The 20,310-nt window shown below is 41.6% G+C and overlaps 1 protein-coding gene across 1 annotated transcript in view; it reads left to right on the top strand.

The window, feature by feature from the left end:
* The window catches only part of ADARB2 (adenosine deaminase RNA specific B2 (inactive)), a 300,863-nt gene that overhangs the window by 200,602 nt on the left and 79,951 nt on the right, over positions 1-20,310 (top strand). Inside the window, exon 3 of the mRNA XM_039391362.1 lies at positions 1,070-1,977. Within this exon, the coding sequence (XP_039247296.1) occupies positions 1,070-1,977 (908 nt within the window). The remainder of the gene's footprint in view (positions 1-1,069; positions 1,978-20,310) is intronic.

Below are 20,310 nucleotides of genomic sequence, written 5' to 3'. Positions count from 1 at the left end.
ACTGAAGGATGTATCAGAGGTGCAACACATTTAAACAAGCTCATCAGAAATGACAGAAATGTTATAGGATGATTATTTAGACAGCAGTATACTTTGTATCTCATTCAGGACCTCAGGGAGATGAATCTCCATTCTCAGTCCTGCCTCTGCTGCAGCAGGGCACTGCCTCGCAGCACGGACATTGCACAAGCACAGTTCAGAGCGTTGGGGGATTCACTGGCTCAACAACAGCAACAGAGTACTCCCTCCATAGCTCCCCATTGTCATTTCATTCCCTTCCTGGCACTCCTGGCAGTCACTCTCTCCCGTTGCTTTTCTTTGACACAGATCATCCTTTACATCAGTATTTGTTCCCATCATGATGCTCTGGCTTTTCCTGGTCTCATTTAGATTAGTTTTTGATGATGCAGAGACTATGAGTATCTGCAATTGAATTTGATAGAAAGGCATTCACTTAGTAAACTGGGACATGAGTCCAGACCAAATCATTGTTTCAAATGCTAGAAAGGTCTTTTAGATCATTTTCTAGGCTGGATTCATGACAGCACAAGAGCCTATGGTATGAGCAGGGATGGTCAATTTATTCATTGCAAATAGATTATTCAATACATTGGCCCATTTTTCTGTTTGTGAATCATTTGGGAATCATTTCTGATTTCTAATAATGTGTTCATAAGTATTCATCCACATGGATTATAGAAAGCCTAAGGGAATTTTACAAACTATTCACTTTTTATTAGTAATTATCCAGCAGTTCATTTAAGTCACGTGGCATCTGTTATGCTTCATCTTTGAATGATGTAATTTTTTTTCAAACAGAAGGCTAATGACTAATAGAAGTGGACCTTTAGAGACAAGTAAACATCCAGGACATGCAAAAAAAAATCTGTGCTATTAATAATAAACCAACCATTATACAAATATTGAAGGAAAAGTCATAGAAAGGGATGAGCAAGGATATCTATCATTAATTTTTTTTTCTTTTTTGGCTATTCTGCCAGCCCTAGGCATAATGTCAGCTACTATGATGATAACTGTAATGTGAGTTTTTTTCTTTCTTTACTGACAGGTACCAGCAGTGCAGAAGTAAAGGAAAATCGAAACATTGGCAACCTGGAGGATCATCCAGTAGCCTCTACTGAGAGGGCAAGAGGGGGAACACCTAGCAGTAAGAGAAAAAGACCCTTAGAGGAAGGCAATAATGGCCATTTCTGCAAACTCCAGCTCATCTGGAAGAAAGTTTCATGGTCAGTGACGCCAAAGAATGCTCTGGTTCAGCTACACGAACTTAAACCAGGATTACAATATAAAATGGTTTCCCAGACTGGTCCAGTGCATGCTCCCGTCTTTGCTGTTGCTGTGGAAGTAAATGGACTTACCTTTGAAGGCACGGGGCCCACAAAAAAGAAAGCCAAAATGCGTGCTGCGGAGCTAGCCCTGAAGTCATTCGTTCAGTTCCCCAACGCCTGCCAAGCCCACTTCGCCATGGGAAACTGCATCAACCCATCCACGGACTTTACTTCTGATCAGGCAGATTTTCCAGACACTCTGTTCAAGGAGTTTGAACCATCTACACACAGTGAGGACTTCTCAGTCTACAACCCCGTTAACAACGAGTTGCTCTCCACCGCTTACCGACATGGGCGCTTGCTCTGCCACACGCTGGACTTAATGGGCCACGGGAAGCAGAGCAAGCACAGGGTGGCATCCAAAGCCGAGAGTGAGAAGAATCCTGTGGTGCTGCTGAATGAGCTGCGGTCGGGCCTACGGTATGTCTGCCTGTCAGAGACGGTGGAGAAGCAGCACATCAAGAGCTTTGTGATGGCCGTGCGAGTGGACGGGAGAACGTTTGAGGGCTCAGGACGTAGCAAGAAGCTGGCCAAGGGTCAAGCAGCACAGGCAGCCCTGCAGGCCCTCTTTAACATTCGGCTGCCCAGCCACATTCCCAGCAGGAGTAAATGTCACCATTTGCCACAGGTGAGAGCTCCTGGGTGGCCACTGCCACGCTGGAGGAACCCTTTTGATGAGTGGGATTGGTATTGCTGCAGGTGTTACTGTTCTACCAGATGGTTCCTCTGGTGCTACAGCTAGTGCCATGCCACAAAACAACTCTTTTCTCATAGAAAGAGCCAGATGCCACAGGCAAAAGCTTGGAAATAGTATCCTGAAATCGTTGGGTAGAATTTTCAACCCCTTCCATAAGAGGCATAGATGAGAGGCCAAAATTTAAGGGGAAATATCAACATTTCAATTTTCTAGAGACAATGACATTGACACAGGCAGAAAAATCAGGTCATTCTGTGGTACTGCGTCTTTCTTTACAGAAAGGAGACCATAAACAAAAGGATGTCCCATCTCCTCCTTTTAGAGTTAACTTTTATGAGGACCATGTCATTCAGAGGAGACAGCAATGACAAGGAATGTGCCTGTATCACAGCAATTCTGCCATTGGAAAAGTTAAGGACTTTTGCTTATTATAGACTTACTTTTGGAGTCGATTTTTTGTTTGTTTTTTTTTCTTTGTTTGTATTGGTTTCGGGGTTTTTTTGTTTTCATATATATACCTCCAACAGCATAAGGGATAGTGAAAGCTCTAAAGTTTTTCTGGAACAAATGTAGAGATTACTTCTCTATTCATACAGAAAATATAGATCTGAGGTACATACTTCACACATAAGAATTTCATAGTTGGTCATATGCCAAAGGCTATCTTAGCATTACTCAGACTTGCATCAATTTTCTAAGTTCAAAGGAAGCCAGGATTAGAAGACACTGGGAAGCATTACATGTGTTCAAGTAATTTATTGATTTGTTTGCACTATCAGAAAAGGTTTGATTCACCAGCACTGGGAGGTGATCTACCGTTACAAAACTCCCTTTATGAAAAAAGTTGTTAACGTCCAGGGCTTAATGCAAAGCACTAGGAGCACTAAGAGTCATTCTGCTGTTAGCTTGCAGTGACACCCTAGGCAAGTCATTTAAATTCAACATGCCTGTAATAAAAATGAGCATATTATATGAAAGAACACTTCAAGATCCTTAAGTAGTGTGTAAATGCAAATTATGAGTAGCAATTCTCATTAACATTAGTAAAAGTGTGCATTATATGTTCAACAAGTTTGACAGGAGAGGTGACGTGAGGTGACGTGATTGCCTGCAGGACCCAAGAATTTATTTGTTGACCCATAAGATTCCTTCCTATGTTTCCAAAAAGAAAACATGACAAATATGAGAAATTCTAAAATACACCATAACCCTCCACCCCTTTCTTTTAATTCTGTTTTGCAAACTCCATGAACCAGCGGGATAATAACATAGTTCAGTAATCGCAGTGATGTTCACACCGTGCTTTGCAGGCATTTTGGAAACCTTGGCCAACTTGGCAGTTTCATCCTTCCAGTGCTCCTTCAAAGTACACATAGTTTTCAATGAGATACCTATAGTGTTTCCTACCCAAATTAATTCTGGTAAGAAGTAGTCCCATTCTGCTGGGTGCTTTGCTGCTCCAGTGAACCTTGCTGGGTGTGTCAGCAGGTAAATTCCTCAACTGATGGTTTGTCACATTCTGAAACTGCAGCACAAGTATCACTAACTCAGTTCCTGAACTCTCTGAAATACTCCCTGGTTGCTTGGCTTCAAAATCACCTTCTACCTGAATATCACATTTTACCTCAGTCTCCAACTGTTCACTAGGTGGCACATTCTTCAGTCGATGTTCCCTTTTTTATGGCCTTTTCTCCTCTCTGTAGACTGCTGCCCTCCTTATCTTCTTCTTCTCACTGTTATGGAAGTATAAATGTCAGTGAAAAGGTGTCACTGAACTTTCTCTGTCAGTATTTTTTGAGTGGTTATGTATTGTCCAACTACGAGATTACTCGGCCCTTTTAATGCCAGCATTCAGCACATTAATTGGGAGATAAGCCTTAACGCTGATTTCTGTTGACCTCCTTACTAGCTGCTCTCATCAACAGATATAGCAGCTGTGACACAAAACCTGAATTTGAGTTGCTCCCTTAAGTCATAACTCAACTTCCATAGAAACCAACAGACCTCTTTCCACTGACTTCAGCTGAGTTACAGTTTAAGCACTAAATCCGGAAGCATCTTTTCTTGTTCTCACTGTGTTATGCAGCATCTCCTCAAGTGACTGCCTTTGCTCACTGCTTCATTCAGCCCATCTGGCTGGTTGGTCCGTCAAAGTGGTGTAACCATGCTGGGGAGAGTGTAGCTCTCAATGAGCTGTGGTCAGAGCTTGTTGTTCCAAACGTTTCAGCTCCTTCTTGTCTCCCAGATTTTATGTGAACCACAATTTCAAGGACAGGTTTCAAGCCAAGTTTTCAAAAGTATTCCTGCTAAGTAGGCTTGGTTTATGTGCAAAAGTATTTAAAAGCAGGACAACAGCCTGAAATCCAAACAGCTTAGGGGTAAAATTTGTTAGAAAGGATTGATTTCTTCACAGAATAAGGAGCTACTGTTGTTCTATCCAACCATTCACTCTTCTCATGTGCTTAATTGTATTTGTTGGAATACCAAACAGCTATCTCATTGGTTATGGCGAGAGGTAAACAAGATCAGCTGTAAGAATTTTCACCTATATTTTGAGTATTTTGCAGAATCCAAGAGTGTATTTATCTCTGTATTTATCCTTTACACAGACTATTCCAACTTTGCATGTCTCTGCTCCTGTTCCCCTTGCTGTTGCCAATGATGTGTAGGTGGTCACAATTTGGCTTTTCCTGATTACAGCCTGACTGGAAACAGGAAATAGCCAAAAATCTTGTAACACCGTTAGTCCAGTTATCCTGAACTTTTATATTTCACAGTGTCCAAAACAGTGTCAAAAGTCAGACGTCTTATGAGCTGGGCCTCCGAACCACATATGTTTCTACCTTGTTCATCAGGGCTTCCAGGGGACCCGATGCCCCTCAGCCTGGGCCTTGGGCATGACCTTGGACTGACAGACACTTCTCTGCTGACTAAGGGAGATTCAATTTAAAACATCAAAAGAAGCACCCTAAGAAGAACTAACTGAAAGGAGGTTGTAGCCAGGTGGGGTTTGGCCTCTTCTCCCAGGCAATCTGTGACAGGATGAGAGGACACAGCCTCAAGCTGTGCCAAGAGAAGTTCAGGCTGGGCATCAGAAAGAATTTCTTCACTGAAAGGGTAGTTAAGCATTGGAGCAGGCTGCCCAGGGAGGTGGTGGAGTCACCATCCCTGGAGGTGTTCAAGAAACGACTGGACGTGGCACTTAGTGCTGCGGTTAATTGGCATGGTGGTCTTCAGTCAAAGGTCAGACTCGATGATCTTGGAAGTCTCTTCCAGCCTTAATAATTCTATGACTCTATGATTCTATACCTTCCAGTCTGTCCTGAGAAGTGATGTCTACACAGGAGGCTTCCTGAACCACCAGGAAATGTAGAGCACGGATGTAAAATCCTATCACCTTGATCTCTTCGGAATCAGATGAAACAAAGAACTACAAAAATAGCAAAGCCAGAAATAGGTCAGTTCCCTGGGTCATCTGCCATCCAGCTTGCTTCCTCAGCTGCCTCTCCTGCCCCTCACCTGCTAATGCTGAAAACACGCTGTGAAATTGGGAGCACTTTACGAAACCAGTGCTTTCTTAAAAAAGCATCACTGTGCCTCTGACTTTTTTCCTGTGATTGCTGCACAATGTGTTTGGGCTAACTGCAAACTTATACCCAAAAGGAAAACAAAAGTATATTACAATTTACACCAGAAAAAAATTAATCTCATAATTTAAAGCCAAAATAATTAAGGTCATGCTTTCTTTACTGCCATCAGCAGTGCATTAATCCACTTCTGTGAGTCTCATACAGCCACAATGGTGACTGGGAGACCTGAGCTCTTACCCGTGTATAGGGTGAAGAGATAATCCAAGAACCAGCTGAAATGGTCACAAGATTTGCCAGTTCTTCCTCAAACCAAATGTTTTATCTGTACCATGCACTGAAGTGTAAGATAAATACTATTGATAATCTGAGGCTGGGCATACCATGTTGATCAAAATAGCCAGGATAGAAGCCTGGAGATCTGCTAAACTCACGACAGAGATAAAGTGAGTCAGGAGAATGGAAATTACAATGTATCACTGCACCTTCTATAAGTCACTAAATATTGCTCCTTGTTTTCTAGCACATTTGTTCTGAATTCTTACTGTCCATCAAATAACATGCAATTTCTTCAATTATCAGCTTTTATGCAAGTCTGACAATTGTTTCTCCCCACCTTTGAAGCTCATGTTCTTACATTCCAAAACAGGAGGCGACATCAGAGAGTGCTGACCTAACCAGCTCTAATGAGTCTGCACTGCCAGGAATTCACGCACACAACACACTCCCGGAGTTGCCAAGTACAGTGTGCTCATTTCAGAAGATCAAGGTGGCTCCCAACCACATCTGACCAATTTACAGATTGTTTTACTAATCTTCAAGTCTTTCTAATCTATCTCACTCAGTCTAAACAGCATTCTTACTGCTGTAGAGTAAAACCATTAATTAATATTGGCATAACAAATTAGTAATAGAGGAGTGCTTGGATTTCAAAAGGACCTAAATTAGAAAAGAATAGGTGTGAAAATCACATTCACTCTGCTTTGAAATGACTTTACGCTGCTGGTACCGGTTCACATCCAGAGCCTCCAGAGCAGTGGTTGTCAATTTATTTATTTAAATGAAACCTCATTGTCTTTTGTGTGTGTATCATCAAAAAGAGGCAGGGTTTTTTCCTTTGGCAAATACAGCTAACCTTTTGAATCCAGCTAAATCCCCTATTTGCCAAAACTTCACTTGTTGACTGAAACAACCTCAGTATCCCATTGTTAAGATTCTTTACCTCAAGCAGGTCAAGGATTTCTGCCAGTTAACTTCAGTGTCACCTTGGTGTGAAGGTGGCAGTACCATGGAAAGAACAACCACCATGTCAGGGAAAGCCCCATACCCCACACCTCTCACCCACTTCCCTCCAGAAACCTGTTTCCCTGTGTTGCCAAACTGGTTCATTTTCATACTGTGTCAGTTGTTTCTGCCTCCTTCACTTTATTTCTCTCACTATCCTCATTTGCCAACTTCCTTGCAACCATGCCCTCTCGCCCGTGTCTCAGTTAAGCCAGGGCTGAGGTTGGCAGTGATAGATTTGACTCCAGAGTTAAGGGCAGCAGCACACAGAGCAGGCATTGAGCTTTGAGGAGCTGTTCCAACACGTTTCTGTGAAGAGCTTTGTGGTCAAGTGAGTAGGTACATTGTTTTATAACCTTCTCTGTTTTCTGCTGCACGAAGAGAAACAGCTGATAGGTGTGCATGTTGCTCCTGACAGGGGGATGCAAGAAAGAGGAATGGTGGTGACCAGAGACATACCTCTGCAATACAAATAATGTTTGGTTTTCAACCATCTATTTCCAACTCTGTAGGTGAGGAAAGTTGCTCTTTATAATCACAGCTACAGGCAATCAAGACATTTATAGGATTACAGTTCCTTAAGCAAAGCAATGGCAAAAGAACCAATTTAGAAGCAGAGCATTAGTGTATTGTATACTGTAATTATTATCCTGGATGCTAGTAAGATTGTAGTCACTTTTAGACTCACAGATGAGGGACGAGGACCACGCCCTCACCCTTCATAGAAGTCCGACATAAAAGATAATTATTGCCCCAGAGACATTGCAGCTTGAGTCTTAGATGAGGTGACCATGTTTTAATGTATATAATCTATGCAAGATCAAAGGGAGATGCCAAAGGGTTACCTACATGGAATTACTGGAAATAAATAAACAGGGTAGAAAGGACTCTGGTCACTTGCTCTCACAGCATCAGAACATATATGTAGACACATTAAAGGGCTTGCACATGGAAACCAGTCATCACTGCAAAACAGTGCATTACTTTGCATCATCTGGGCTACAGTAATGCTGCAGCTCCTGCTGCAGAAAGAAGTGTCTTTTGCTCCTCAGTTGCTGTAACGTGTGACTCCCAGCCACAGATAACTCCAACAGGATCCCCAAAAGATTCCCCTGTGCTTGTCTTTAAGTCCTATATGATAGAGAGGCCTGAGGCTTTTGGAGCATTAGGTATGCTAAACAGAACTCTTCTAACAAGAGATGTTAAATTCTAAATGTACCACTCACCTAATTAATAATACTTAAGAGAACTGTAATAATCATGATAATTAGTTAATGAATGGCTGATCTTCATTTACAGAAGTGAAAAAATAATTGTAACATCTTCAAGGAAAAAATCTTTAAGGCTGAAAGGCATCTTTCTCAAATGTATATACACTTACGTAATTTAAGTTTATAAGCAATCCAAAACTCTTCTTTTTCTGAAAAAAAAGGAAAAGCAAAAATATCTAATTTTCCTTTATAAAAACTATGAAGGGTCCACAGTGACTACAGTGCATTTAGAGTAGGGTAAATCTGATTTAACCATCTAACTTGGCTGCTGTAGTTGACAATACTTCATACCATCCATGCATCCACAGAAACAGCATTTGATTTCTTCCCTTCAGTCTACATTGCTTATTAAACGTGGCTAGTGAGACACAGCATGGACTCTGCTGACTTCTGCTATTTACCATGATAAACCAGCCTTGCCTATCTGGGAAGCTGATGGTGTGGATCTTATTTGTGAAGAATTATTCTTTGTGCAACCCATTAGGGTAAGACAGTTTGTGCAGAATGATTAGGGCTCCAGCAACGAGCAGAGCTAGTTAGTACATGAAAGCTGAATCCCAGTCTGGTGTCATCCAGACATAAAACCTCCTTCTAAACCAGGCACTCTCACAGCTGTCAGAGTTGCCTTTGTTGTTTTCTGGCTTTGTAAGTGAGCTAGGGACACTTCAAAAAGCTCCTGGCAAGCTGGACCTCGTTAAAGCTGCCGCTTAATCTTGGACTTGCATACTGACTTTGTTTATGATGCTTCATTATTACCTACTTAATACAAGCCATGATCGTTCCACTCCACTAAATGGAACTGTAATACAAGTGCCCAGAGTGAATTTTTCTTTGGTTGAGTTCCATGCAAAGCCTTTGCTGTTTGAGCTGGATTGTTACAGTCATGCCAAGACCACATTCTTTATCTATTTTTGTCTGTAGTCACATCTAGGAAGCCTTAATTATTCAAACAGACTTTCCCTCCTATGTTCAGTGTATCAGAAGCAAGCTCCTACCATTTATTTTATGATGACTACCTCCCTCTTGTGGTCCTTGTGCCGGCCGTGTGGCAGGCAGATCATTGTCATGTGAGGGGAACACTAACAGCACAAAATGCCAGTGCACCTTGACAGGGTATCAGCTCAGAGCCTCCAGTTTCCCTAGTGATGCTGCTGAGAATCCCAGTGCCACCTGCAGCAGAAGGACCACTCCCTTTCCCCTGATAGCGGGGAACGTCTTTGTCATTTTATTTTATTTTATTGCATCTGTTAGCTTTTAAAGAGTGCATTTGTGAAGTAGTCACGGAGAAAACCAAGATTTCTCCTGACCCTTCATCTCAGCTAAACTGTTCATGCATACTGCAGCTTGGAATGATTATGTACGTACACACGCATACACACACAAAATAGCATACAGGTCATAAAAATCAATGGGTGGAATATATTTAGGGCTTAGTCTTAGGATTGTTGAGAAGTAATGGACAGAAGAGACTTTGGACTTGTTATCCTGGATGTAAAACGTGATTTATGTGTTCAGACATTTATACAGCCAAACAGAGAATTTGCTCAGGTTCTTTGAGATAGTAAAATCCTTTGTTGTTCATGTAGTGCTTTCTTTATATGAACATCTTACAAGTGAGTTTGGATCTCCAATGGGAGCAAAATTTATTAGAGAAAGGGTGGGTTTTTTTCTTTTTGCATGTGCATGATGCATGATGTGAACTTTTGTTAAGATAAAATATTTTTATAAACTCCTGAGAAATAGAAATGGGAGATAAATACACACAATCACTGGGAAAATGGGTAAAATATCCATCTCTTTTCATCATAAAGTTTTATTCAATTAAAGCAATCAATATTGCCTATGTCTCATGATACCCATCAACTTCTTAGACTGAATTCTAGGACACATAAAATACTTATGCATCCATAAAACTTTTTTCTTCTACCTTAAATACTGCAATATAATGTTTAGACAAATTCATGTTGCTTTTTCATCCTTTCTAGTTTTCTAATTGACAAGTCAAAGTCTACTTCCTAGTAAGCTAACTATTATTTCCTATTTGTCTTCTGAACTGGAGTAGTCATTTGATATGGAAACACCATAGCATGATTGCTCTTAACCTGCTTGTCACGAAATCTGCTTCTGACACCAGCCCCACAATCAGACCTGAATTTAGATGATGGCACCTTAAAATCAGTGCTAAAATGAGATGTCACCCAAATGAACCCATGCTACTGAAGTCACACAAATTTGCTGCACAAATTCCTTGTGGGCTGTTTCTTCTGCTGCTCTCTTTATCTAGTTCACCTTTAAAAACTAAAGGTGGAAAGAGAACATTCCCTAATCATAGTTAACGAACAAAATGAATGTTTCGGTTTGTTCAGAAAAATATCCTAAGCATCCCATGATTTCTAAGTTCTTCTGTTCTTGTCATTTTGTTGTTGAGTTCCTATTCTGAGGCCATCTTCTATGAACTGGGCATTAATACTCACAGAAATAAATACAATCAACTCTTTTCCCTCCTATGTGGGTCATTGCTTTACTGGGTTAAACACAAGGAATAATGTGTGTCTCCAAGGTCTCGTGGGGAGGGTGGAGACAGCTATCCTGGCTTCTTCTTGTTTGATAATTAGTTCTTATCCAAATCAACTTTGCCCTATTCTTTTAAGGAATAATCCTCTCAGGGATATTGGCAAATAAACTCATTACTCCTGCATCAAATCCCTCTTTTCTTCTACTCTCTTTGATATACACACAAGTCATTCTAACCTGGGTGCCTAATGACCCTTGTGTACACTCGTCATATGGAGAACAGCTCATAGCAGCACCACAAAGACACTGTTAGGGCTTGGTTGTCCTGGTCATTGCAGAGAAACGCTGTCCAAGAGAGGTGTAGAAATCAAACATTCTTGTTTAAACCTGACCCAGCTACACAGAAGCCCTCTGCAAACCAAGGCAGTGGCCATCAACATGAAGAAGCCAAAAAAACAGAAAATGAGCTAGAAAAAAAATAGGGAGCAGTGGTTGGTAGTACAGCAGGCATAAAGTCAGGTTCCTTGAAGGCTCATGGTTATGGCAGAAATGAGCAGCAGGTGTGCTGACTGATGCACACCACAAGACACAAATCAGAGACACACTGAATCTTTGTGTCTGAATATCAGCAGTTTGCACAAAAAAAAGAAACATATCATGTAGCTGTTAAAACTGTTCTCTGAGCCAAAAGTTAGCAGGCACCACTTGGAAAGCAGCATGAAAATAGTGTCCTATAATAATGTTTATAGCAGCTATAACACGATCACATGGAGAGATGAGGAATCTCCCATGAGGGTTGCCGTTCTGGAAAACACGTTCACAGATGGTAAAGGTAGTTATCAACTCTTACATAAGAAAACCAAAAAATTCCTAGCACATTCATTCCTATGGATCATATGGATCATTGAGTTTGCAACTTGGCCCAAGGGTTTTGCTATTCCCAGCAAGGACTGACAACACATTAAGACACTGTCATATTTTGCTGCCTTTTGTGGCATTGCATGTTCTCCCTTCGGTGCTCAATTAAAGGCCAACCAGGATTTTTTTCTATATAGAATTACATGGACATTTCCAGAAGAGCAGGCATGAGTTCTTGACATGATATCTTTGTCCATTCTGTTCTTGACTTCTTCAAAAATACACATTCATTGCTGCAACACATTCCTGCTGATCATAACTCATACATGTCTGTCTGGTTCTCTGATGGTTTGGGCATGGCCTGAAACAGCAACATTTACCCTGTCAAGTATCTCATCATGGCTGAAGGACTCTGTAGATTGTATTTGCCCTTCCACTTGATGCTGGCTACTAATTGGAGAAGACAGCAAGATATCTTAAAATTTATTTATTTGCTAAAGAAACTGACTATTTTACTCAAATTCACAAAAAAATTCTGAAAAACAAAACCACAAAATGCTGCCATATGAACCCTCAAGTAGAAATTATTTTTTCCTTCGCTTTGTTCTTTTTATTTAAATGTATTATATTTTTGGTAACAACCATAATCCTACTGATAGGAGATGCCCTCTGCTTTTCCAGAGCAAGAACCTTCACCTTCATATTTTATATTTTGACTTTGAGGGAGATCAAAGTACAAGAGAGATAGGCTACTGCTATCTGGAAAACACTGATGGCAAGAAATAATAGCATTCCCCAAAACACTGACAAGCTACAGTGAATAGATTTTCCTTTTAAATCTTATATTCATGAAAAATAGTAACGACTTTCAGATTTACTAGTCTTTGACATAGATATTTTGAAATTTTTCCTTTTATGAATGGGCAGGAGCCTAAAGTTATATCTTTGCCTGCATCTCTTCTCAGACATTCGTGAACTTAGAGAGATCTAAAGCCCTCCCTCTCTCAAAAAGAAAAAAAAAATAAAAAAGTAGTATTCTCCTTTATATATCAAAAATCAATCAATCAAGCCAATCTAGATAGTCCTTACAGGTAGACTAACATCCTTACCATGCAAAAGAGTTGAAATCGAGCAGATATCTGAGCAAAGCTTTCCCATGGCAGACCAGGAGTGACCTGTGCAAATCCAAGGGATCTGTTGGGGAGCCCTTGATAACAATAGGTCACCAGATAAAAGCCAATGAGGCTGAACTGAGCAGCGGGAGAGAAAGAAACATTGCAAAGACAAGCTGGAAAAAAAAAAAAGCTTCCAGGCTGCCTTTGACAGAAATTGATCTGAACAAATTAGAGACTCATACTGCAGTGGTTAGCAGCAGTCGGTTTTTTGTTCTCCCATTCGAAATGTGAGATGCCAACGGGGAGATCAGCACGGGCCATTTGCCTTTCCTAGGCAGTGGTGTCTGGCTTGCAGGAGCAGGGCTGCTTGCAGCTGCAGACATGAGGGGACTTGGTGGGGTCAGGAATAGAAGTTTAAAATACAGAAATTACTCCACTGGGGACCTGGGAACAGCTTTTTGGAGTGAGAGGCAGAACTGACCCTCTGATCAGGCAAAAGCAGGAAAAAACCCACAAGTCTGGGAATGAAACTGTTGGAGTTACAGCACAATTCTGAAGTGAAATCCTTGCGAAGGCATGGATAGGGAAATGCTTTAACAGTAGCTGGAAGCTGTGTTTTGCTATCTATGCCACATACTATATTCTGGGAGCTTATTTTTTTTGCACATATACTTGCTATCATTACAAATATTAAAAGTCCTTTTTGTATCTGGGAAATTAAGGTGAATAACTGAACCAACATAAACTAAATTTGCTCTGATATACTTGGGCATGAAGCCACAAAACAATGTGGGAAGCTAATACCTTTACTCCATGTTCCCACAGGCATAAACCAGAGCTGAATTTGAACCTGTGGATTTATAGGGAATAAAATATCAAGCTTACCCTGAAATATGTTGCAGCTGTTTCTCATTCCATCATGCAGCTGATAAATAGCTAATCTCCAGTTCAGGACTCTCCATTTAAATAAGCACAGTATAAAGTTTAGCTATCTCTGACTGAACTACTTCTGCTGAATATCCTTAGTTCACTGCTTCTGGCCCCTATTAAGTGCAATTCAGATAAATTCTATTTTCTACTAGTATTTGTTTCTCTCCTGACACAGTTGGTATCAGGTCCTGCTAAAAGCTTTAAGACTGGAAGAAAAATCTGAAAAATACATTATTTAGTAAGCATAACTAAGCATCACTAATACTAGGAGGACAGGGTATTTCTTCTGTGTGAGCTGTTAACAAATACGTTGTTTTCTATGGGCAGCCACACAACACCATTAAAATTGATGATTTTGCAAAGCTCTGACCAAAAAGGTAAAAAGGGACCACATCTTTCCCTGCAATACAGCAGACAAGTGAGAGCTATGAGACACCTTCACTTTGTTTCATATTCTGCTTACCTGCTCATCTGCTTTAGGAGCTGCCTCTTTCCCTGGTGGTGTCAGGCAGTGACCTGGCTGCAGGCAGGGAGTGGGCAGCTCTGCCACTGCCACAGCACAGCCTCCCGTGGCACAGGGTCACATGTGTCTTCCAAAGTACTCAGCCTTGATTCCTTTTCCTGACTCTGATTGTCCCGTTGCTGGTTTCCATTTTCTGACACTCCCACTATTAGAAGCTCTCTCCTCTCTCCTGGCACCCCTCATCCAGGCAGGAGCAGGCTGGAGCTGGAAGTAAGAGAGCAGAAGTGAGAACAATTCAGTACAATTTTAGGTTAAATGTTAGGTTCCCCGTCCTTGTGATAATCGCTGGCATTAGAGCACATTAGCACAATTGCACTCGCAGCAAATTAACAGTGATCTGTGCAGAGGCACAATATCAAGTGCAATAATAATACACATGTATGAAAAACATGATCACTACCTAATTAATTAATAACTGGTTACTGATTAAAAGGGGAGCATTTGGAGCTAAATGTGTCCTTGACAACACTAACAGGATTGGTTTAGCACTGATTGTATTTTCCAATAAGACATACAGTGCAAATAATTGCTTCCACTCTATCATGGAATTAATTCCATGACAGTTCAGCTGATTACTTCGAGGTTTTATCTGTGTTTTGTAGCTGCAAGTTCCGCTACCATTTTGCACCTTGCTAAGCAGTAGCAAAGCACTCTTCTGTTTACATGTATTGCATGTAATGTAGCAGGAGAAGCAGAATCAATACTGTAGATATATACAGTACCTGCATCAGAAAGGTTACCGTGCTCAGAAAATAGCTGATGAAAACTTGGAGTAATGAGCTGAAACATCCTGCAAGTAATTCCTAGCAGCACTAAAGACAATAATATAACTTTGCCTGACATGGGTAATCCTCCACAGACTGAGGGAAGCATAATTTTTTCTGGAAGGGAGTTTTGTGGTCCACTGAGAGTTTGAGTGAGATATGGGATATACCTTATGAGTGAGGAGTGGCTCGTAACTCAGGAGAGGTGGAACCTAAATGAAGTCACAGAGGTCATTCTTATTTTATCACTGAGGAAAATATGCCCTGTATATCACAGCCTTTTCATACGTTTAGTTAGTGGGATAATTCTGGGCACAACAAATTGTTCATGCTTTTTTCATCTTGTATTTCATGAACAGAAAGCTTTTAAAAACAATTGCAGAGGGACCATTTGCCCTGCAAGTCCAAAGCAAGGTTTCTTTACCTAACTTTAATGAAATCCATGGGAACTGTGGTTCTGTAAGGGTGTGGACCTATTGGCTATGCATTTTTGTACATTTTTCAATACATTTTTTGCTGTTGCTGTAGTGCAGAATCTAGAAGGGCCAATGAAGCACTCAGAGAAATTCGTCCATCCTTTTATCTCCCTTCATGATAGCAGCCATTTATGTGATGTGAATATTTCTGCAGAAGAGATTTCTGTGGATGTTTTCAGACTGTTTTCCTAACAAAATTAGATTTTTGAGATCAGCTTTCTGCTGCTTCTAACAATCCTTGAGACTGTTCAACTATATATGATAATAGCAGATATCTTAAGACATTTATTCATCTATACAGGATAAAAATGGGGACTTTGGAGAAACATGAGCAACCCAAACTAGTCCTGCTCAGGGGACGATGTAGTCACCCCCAAGGCAGGAGCCAGGGGGCCAGGCAGCATGTTGGCAAGACACACTGAGACATTCTGGTGTCTCCATTTGGTCCTGTTTCTTCTCTTCTTAATGCAGGGAGCCTGTGCATCCTCTTTTTGACAGGTATGAGTCAATTTGAGCCTACAGAATCACAAAGAGTGTAAGAGGAGGTGTGGGCTTAGTAAGTACTTCCCTATAGCTGCAAGTTATCAAACTATTTCTTAATTAAAGCCTACACAATGAATCCAATTGGTGCAATCATGATATTTTTGTTTCTGTGTCCTGAAACAGGTTTTGATATGATGCATCTCAATCTGTTCCCTCTGGGACACAGATGGACTTTTTCACTTAAAATTAAATTCCTCAGGATGGGGTGGGAGTTGTGTAAAAATGTGGGCATCTGGCCGACTCGTGGAGCACCTGGTTCTGATCTCAGTATCAGGCAGGAATCCTTTTTCTGGTAGTACAACACTGACCCAGACTTTGAGGATGCCACAGGTTCGTCACCTCCACCAAGCTGCGCCTGTACCAAGCACAAGAGCCCACAGCAACCCAGACCTGGCTCCTGAACATACCTACCCAGCACTTTTGCAAAACCCCCTTCTGCAATGTCTTGGCAGTTCCCTCCTCCCATGCCAGCCCTGACAAGGCTGGAAGAGGAGAACTGGCATTTGCTGCAAATATAGTGTCGACAGGGAAGTAGAGGCACAGCACAACAGAGACACAAAGCCTCTGCAGTTTCTCTTGAGGTCTCCTGGCTGCCATGAACATCTCGTGCTTTCTATAGAGTGGTACAGTGCATCCAGAAGTCTTGTTTCTGTAACACATCACTCAGATGCACTCCAGCATCAATTAGCTGTCAATGTAGGAATACACAATACAAGAAGGAGACAGATTTATATAGTGTATACCTGGACTTCACTGTACTAATTAACTATTTTCACACAGAAAATTCCTCTCTTTTATGAAATCTGTGGACCTCTTTTTGCTATATACTGAACAGAACAAAATAGTGGGTGACATTGCAGTAACTACTGGGGCACAGAAAGCATGCTCTGACAGGTTCCCTGTGGATGAACCCATTTGTTGGTCTGGGACAAAACTGGAAAGGGTAAATATGAGAGCAGTCATCTCAGTGCTTACTTGGTGGGGCCAAAGGAGCAGGCAAGAAAAGAGCAGTATTTGGTTTATTTATACATATGTTAGTAACCCAAAAGCAATCATCTGAGTTTAAATTTATTGTAGTAACAGCTGTGAATAATTTCACTATTTTTCAGTGCGATGTGTTGCCAGTTCAAATGACTGTCAGTAATCCTAACAAAGCTATTTCTCCTCCTCTCAAACAGTAAGATAAACTCATATGTAGAACAGTTAAATTCTCCTTTTTTTCTCACATACCTAGTTCTGATTGCTGATGGGCTTAATTAGCAAAAAGCAGAAGGTTGTGAAATGGTTGATTAGAGGTTCAGCAGTAAACTGGAAATATCCTCAGTCAGATGCCTGTTGATGAATCTGCTGTGGTAGATTTGTTATGGGATAGATGGGCCAGGTGCTAAAATCCTTACTTAGCAAAATTGAAGCCAATCAAAGTTGACACTGGATTAAACAGGAGTATTTGTTGCATTTGGCAGCTGTGAAGGGGGTTGCAGTTTGCTAGAGAAAGAGGGCTGTCCACAATGCCTCTGAGGGGTTGTGAGCCACGTATCACAAATGAATGAAGCAGTGTTAGGAGGAAACTGAGTGAATGTCTGCTTTTGGCTGGGATGGACTTAATTTTCTTCATAGCAGCTCGTATGGTGCTGTGTTTTGGACTTCTGAACAAAACAGTGTTGATAAAACACTATGTCTTACCTGTTGCTGAGTAGGGCTTACACAGCATCAAGGACTCTCTGCTTCTCACTCCACCCCACCAGCCAGAAAGCTGGGGGTGCATAAGAAATTGGAAGGGAATACAGTCAGGACAGCTGCCCCCAACTGACCAAAGGGGTATCCCACACCATATGGCATCATACTCAACAATAGCAGCTTGGGAAAGAAGGAGGAGGGGAAGACACACAGAGTTAAGGCGTTAATAATAGACTTATCTAAATTGTCCTTTCTCACTTTTACCCTTCTGATTTTCTTCCACATCCAGCTGGGAGGGAAGAAGGAAGGGAGCAGCTGTGTGGGGCTGAGCTACCTGCCAAGGTAGCCAGAACAGTAACACTGGGAAACAATTATGGGAAGTATATAAAATCACCATTTACAAATCTACATTGAAACCAGTGGCAAAATTTTGTTGGGCACAGGTTCCATGTTAGAAGACCACATTTAGGGAATATTTGGAAAGGAAAATGCTGAGATACTACAAAGTAAAAACCACATTGATGGCTGTTCTCAGATAATCTGCCTGGTTTCCATTCATACCTTGAGGGACTAATCAATAAAGCATAATTATCTCCTCTGTTTATAGGGTGATGCTTGCTCTCAGTTTGAATCGAGAACTATTGAAAGGGCATATGAGGAAGATCTGACTGTATATGTCAGGATCAATTCAGAGCTTAAATTGCTTATAATGGCTTTTTAATGTCAATGCAGATATCTCCAAGTGGCCTAAAGACAGGGTGACAAAAAGTAACTGGCTGTGTCACCAGATAATTTTTCTTTTTTAGTTTAAAGGGATATTGTCAACTGGAAACCTAGGCACAGAACTGACTGTAGTGCTAAATATCATAGTTTGCATCTTGGTGACACAGCCTGTGACTGTTTTACCTATTTTAACTTTCTTTTTCTCCCTGATTGCTGTTGACAGATTCAAATTAAAAACAAACAAACAAACAAACAAAACAAAACAAAAAAGAGGAAATATGATTGCTAACTATGGAGTTTGTTGGAAATATCATAGACTCATAGAATCATAGAATCAACCAGGTTGGAAAAGACCTCCAAGATCATCAAGTCCAACCCTTGATCCAACACTACTGTGGTTACCAGGCAGTGGTAACCATCCAGTCTCATCTTAAAAACCTCCAGGGACAGAGAATCCACCACATCCTTGGGCAGCCCATTCCAATGCCTGATTACTCTCTCTGTAAAAAATTTTTTCTTATATTCAGCCTAAACCTCCCCTGACAGAGCTTAAGACCATGCCCTCCTGTCCTACTGCTGGTTGCCTGGGAAAAGAGACCAACCCCCACCTGGCTACAACCTCCTTTCAGGGAGTTGTAGAGAGTGATGAGGTCTCCCCTGAGCCTCCTCTTCTCCAGGCTAAACAACCTCCCTCAGCCTCTCCTCATAGGACTTGTGCTCAAGTCCCTTCACCAGCCTTGTTGCTCTTCTCTGGACCTGCTCCAGGACCTCAATGTCCTTCCTGAACTGAAGGGCCCAGAACTGGACACAGTACTCAAGGTGTGGCCCCACCAGCACTGAGTACAGGCAAAGAATCACTTCCCTGGTCCTGTTGCCACACTGTTCCTGATCCAGGCCAGGATGCCATTGGCCTTCTTGGCCACCTGGGCACACTGCTGGCTCGTGTTCAGCTTCCTTATGAAGCTGATCGTAAAAGTTTTTGATAAATGTAGTCATAGAATAGTTGAGGTTGGAAGGAATCTCTGGAAGCCATCTAGTCCAGTCCCTGCTCAAGCACAACCAGCTACAGAAGGCTGTCCAGGGCCATATCCAGTTGTGGTTTTAAGTGCGATAACAAATGGAGACTCCTCAGCTTCTCTTCATGGCCTGTTCCAGTGTTTGACCACCCTCACAGAAGAAGAGAGAATAAAAAAAAAAATCTTCTCACATTCAGATTGGATTTAACATTGTAATTTGTGCCCATTGCCATTGTCCTGTCATTGAGAAATACCAAGAAGTCTGGCTCCCTTGTCTTTATTCCCTCCCATTAAGTATTTCTACATATTAATGAGGTCCACCTAAGCCTTCTGTTCTCCAGGATGGACAATCCACCTCTTGCAGCCACTCTTCATATGAGAGATGCTCCAGTCTCTTCATCAAGGCCCTTTGTTGGACTCAGTCCAGTATGTTCATCTCTTCCTTTTACTGAGGGGCCCAGCACTGGACGCAGCAAACCAGACGGGCCTCACCAATGCTGAGCAAGTCTCTTTCTAATGCAGCTCAGGAGACTACCTTCTTTACCATGAAGTCACATTGGTAGCTCACAGTCACCTTGTTGTCCACCAGGACCCCAAGTCCTTCTCAGCAAATCTACTTTCCAGCAGGTCAGCCCCCAGCCCGTCTGAGTGCCTGGGGTTGTTGCTCCCCCAGTGCAGGACTTCACATATCTCCTTGTTGAACTTCATAAGGTCCTTGTCAACCCATTTCTCCAGCCTGTTGAGGTCCCTCTAGATGGCAGTGTGACCCTCTGATGTATCAGCCACTCCTCCCAGTGTTGCATCACTGCAAACTTGCTGAGTGTACGCTCTGCCCCATCATCCAGATAATTTATGAAGATGTTAATAGTATCAAACCAAGTGTTGACCCTGGGATACACCATTAGTGACCTGCCTACAACTGGACTTTCTGACACTGTTCATACCCCTCTGGTCCCAGTCTTTCAGCCAGTTTTCAATCCACC

The sequence above is a fragment of the Pipra filicauda genome, unplaced genomic scaffold, assembly GCF_003945595.2.
Source record: "Pipra filicauda isolate LSUMZ 115617 unplaced genomic scaffold, ASM394559v2 scaffold94_size2452230_pilon, whole genome shotgun sequence".
In the NCBI taxonomy this organism is placed as follows: domain Eukaryota; kingdom Metazoa; phylum Chordata; class Aves; order Passeriformes; family Pipridae; genus Pipra; species Pipra filicauda.
Note: the sequence above shows the minus strand (reverse complement) of the source record. Positions and strands in the feature narration are given on the sequence as shown.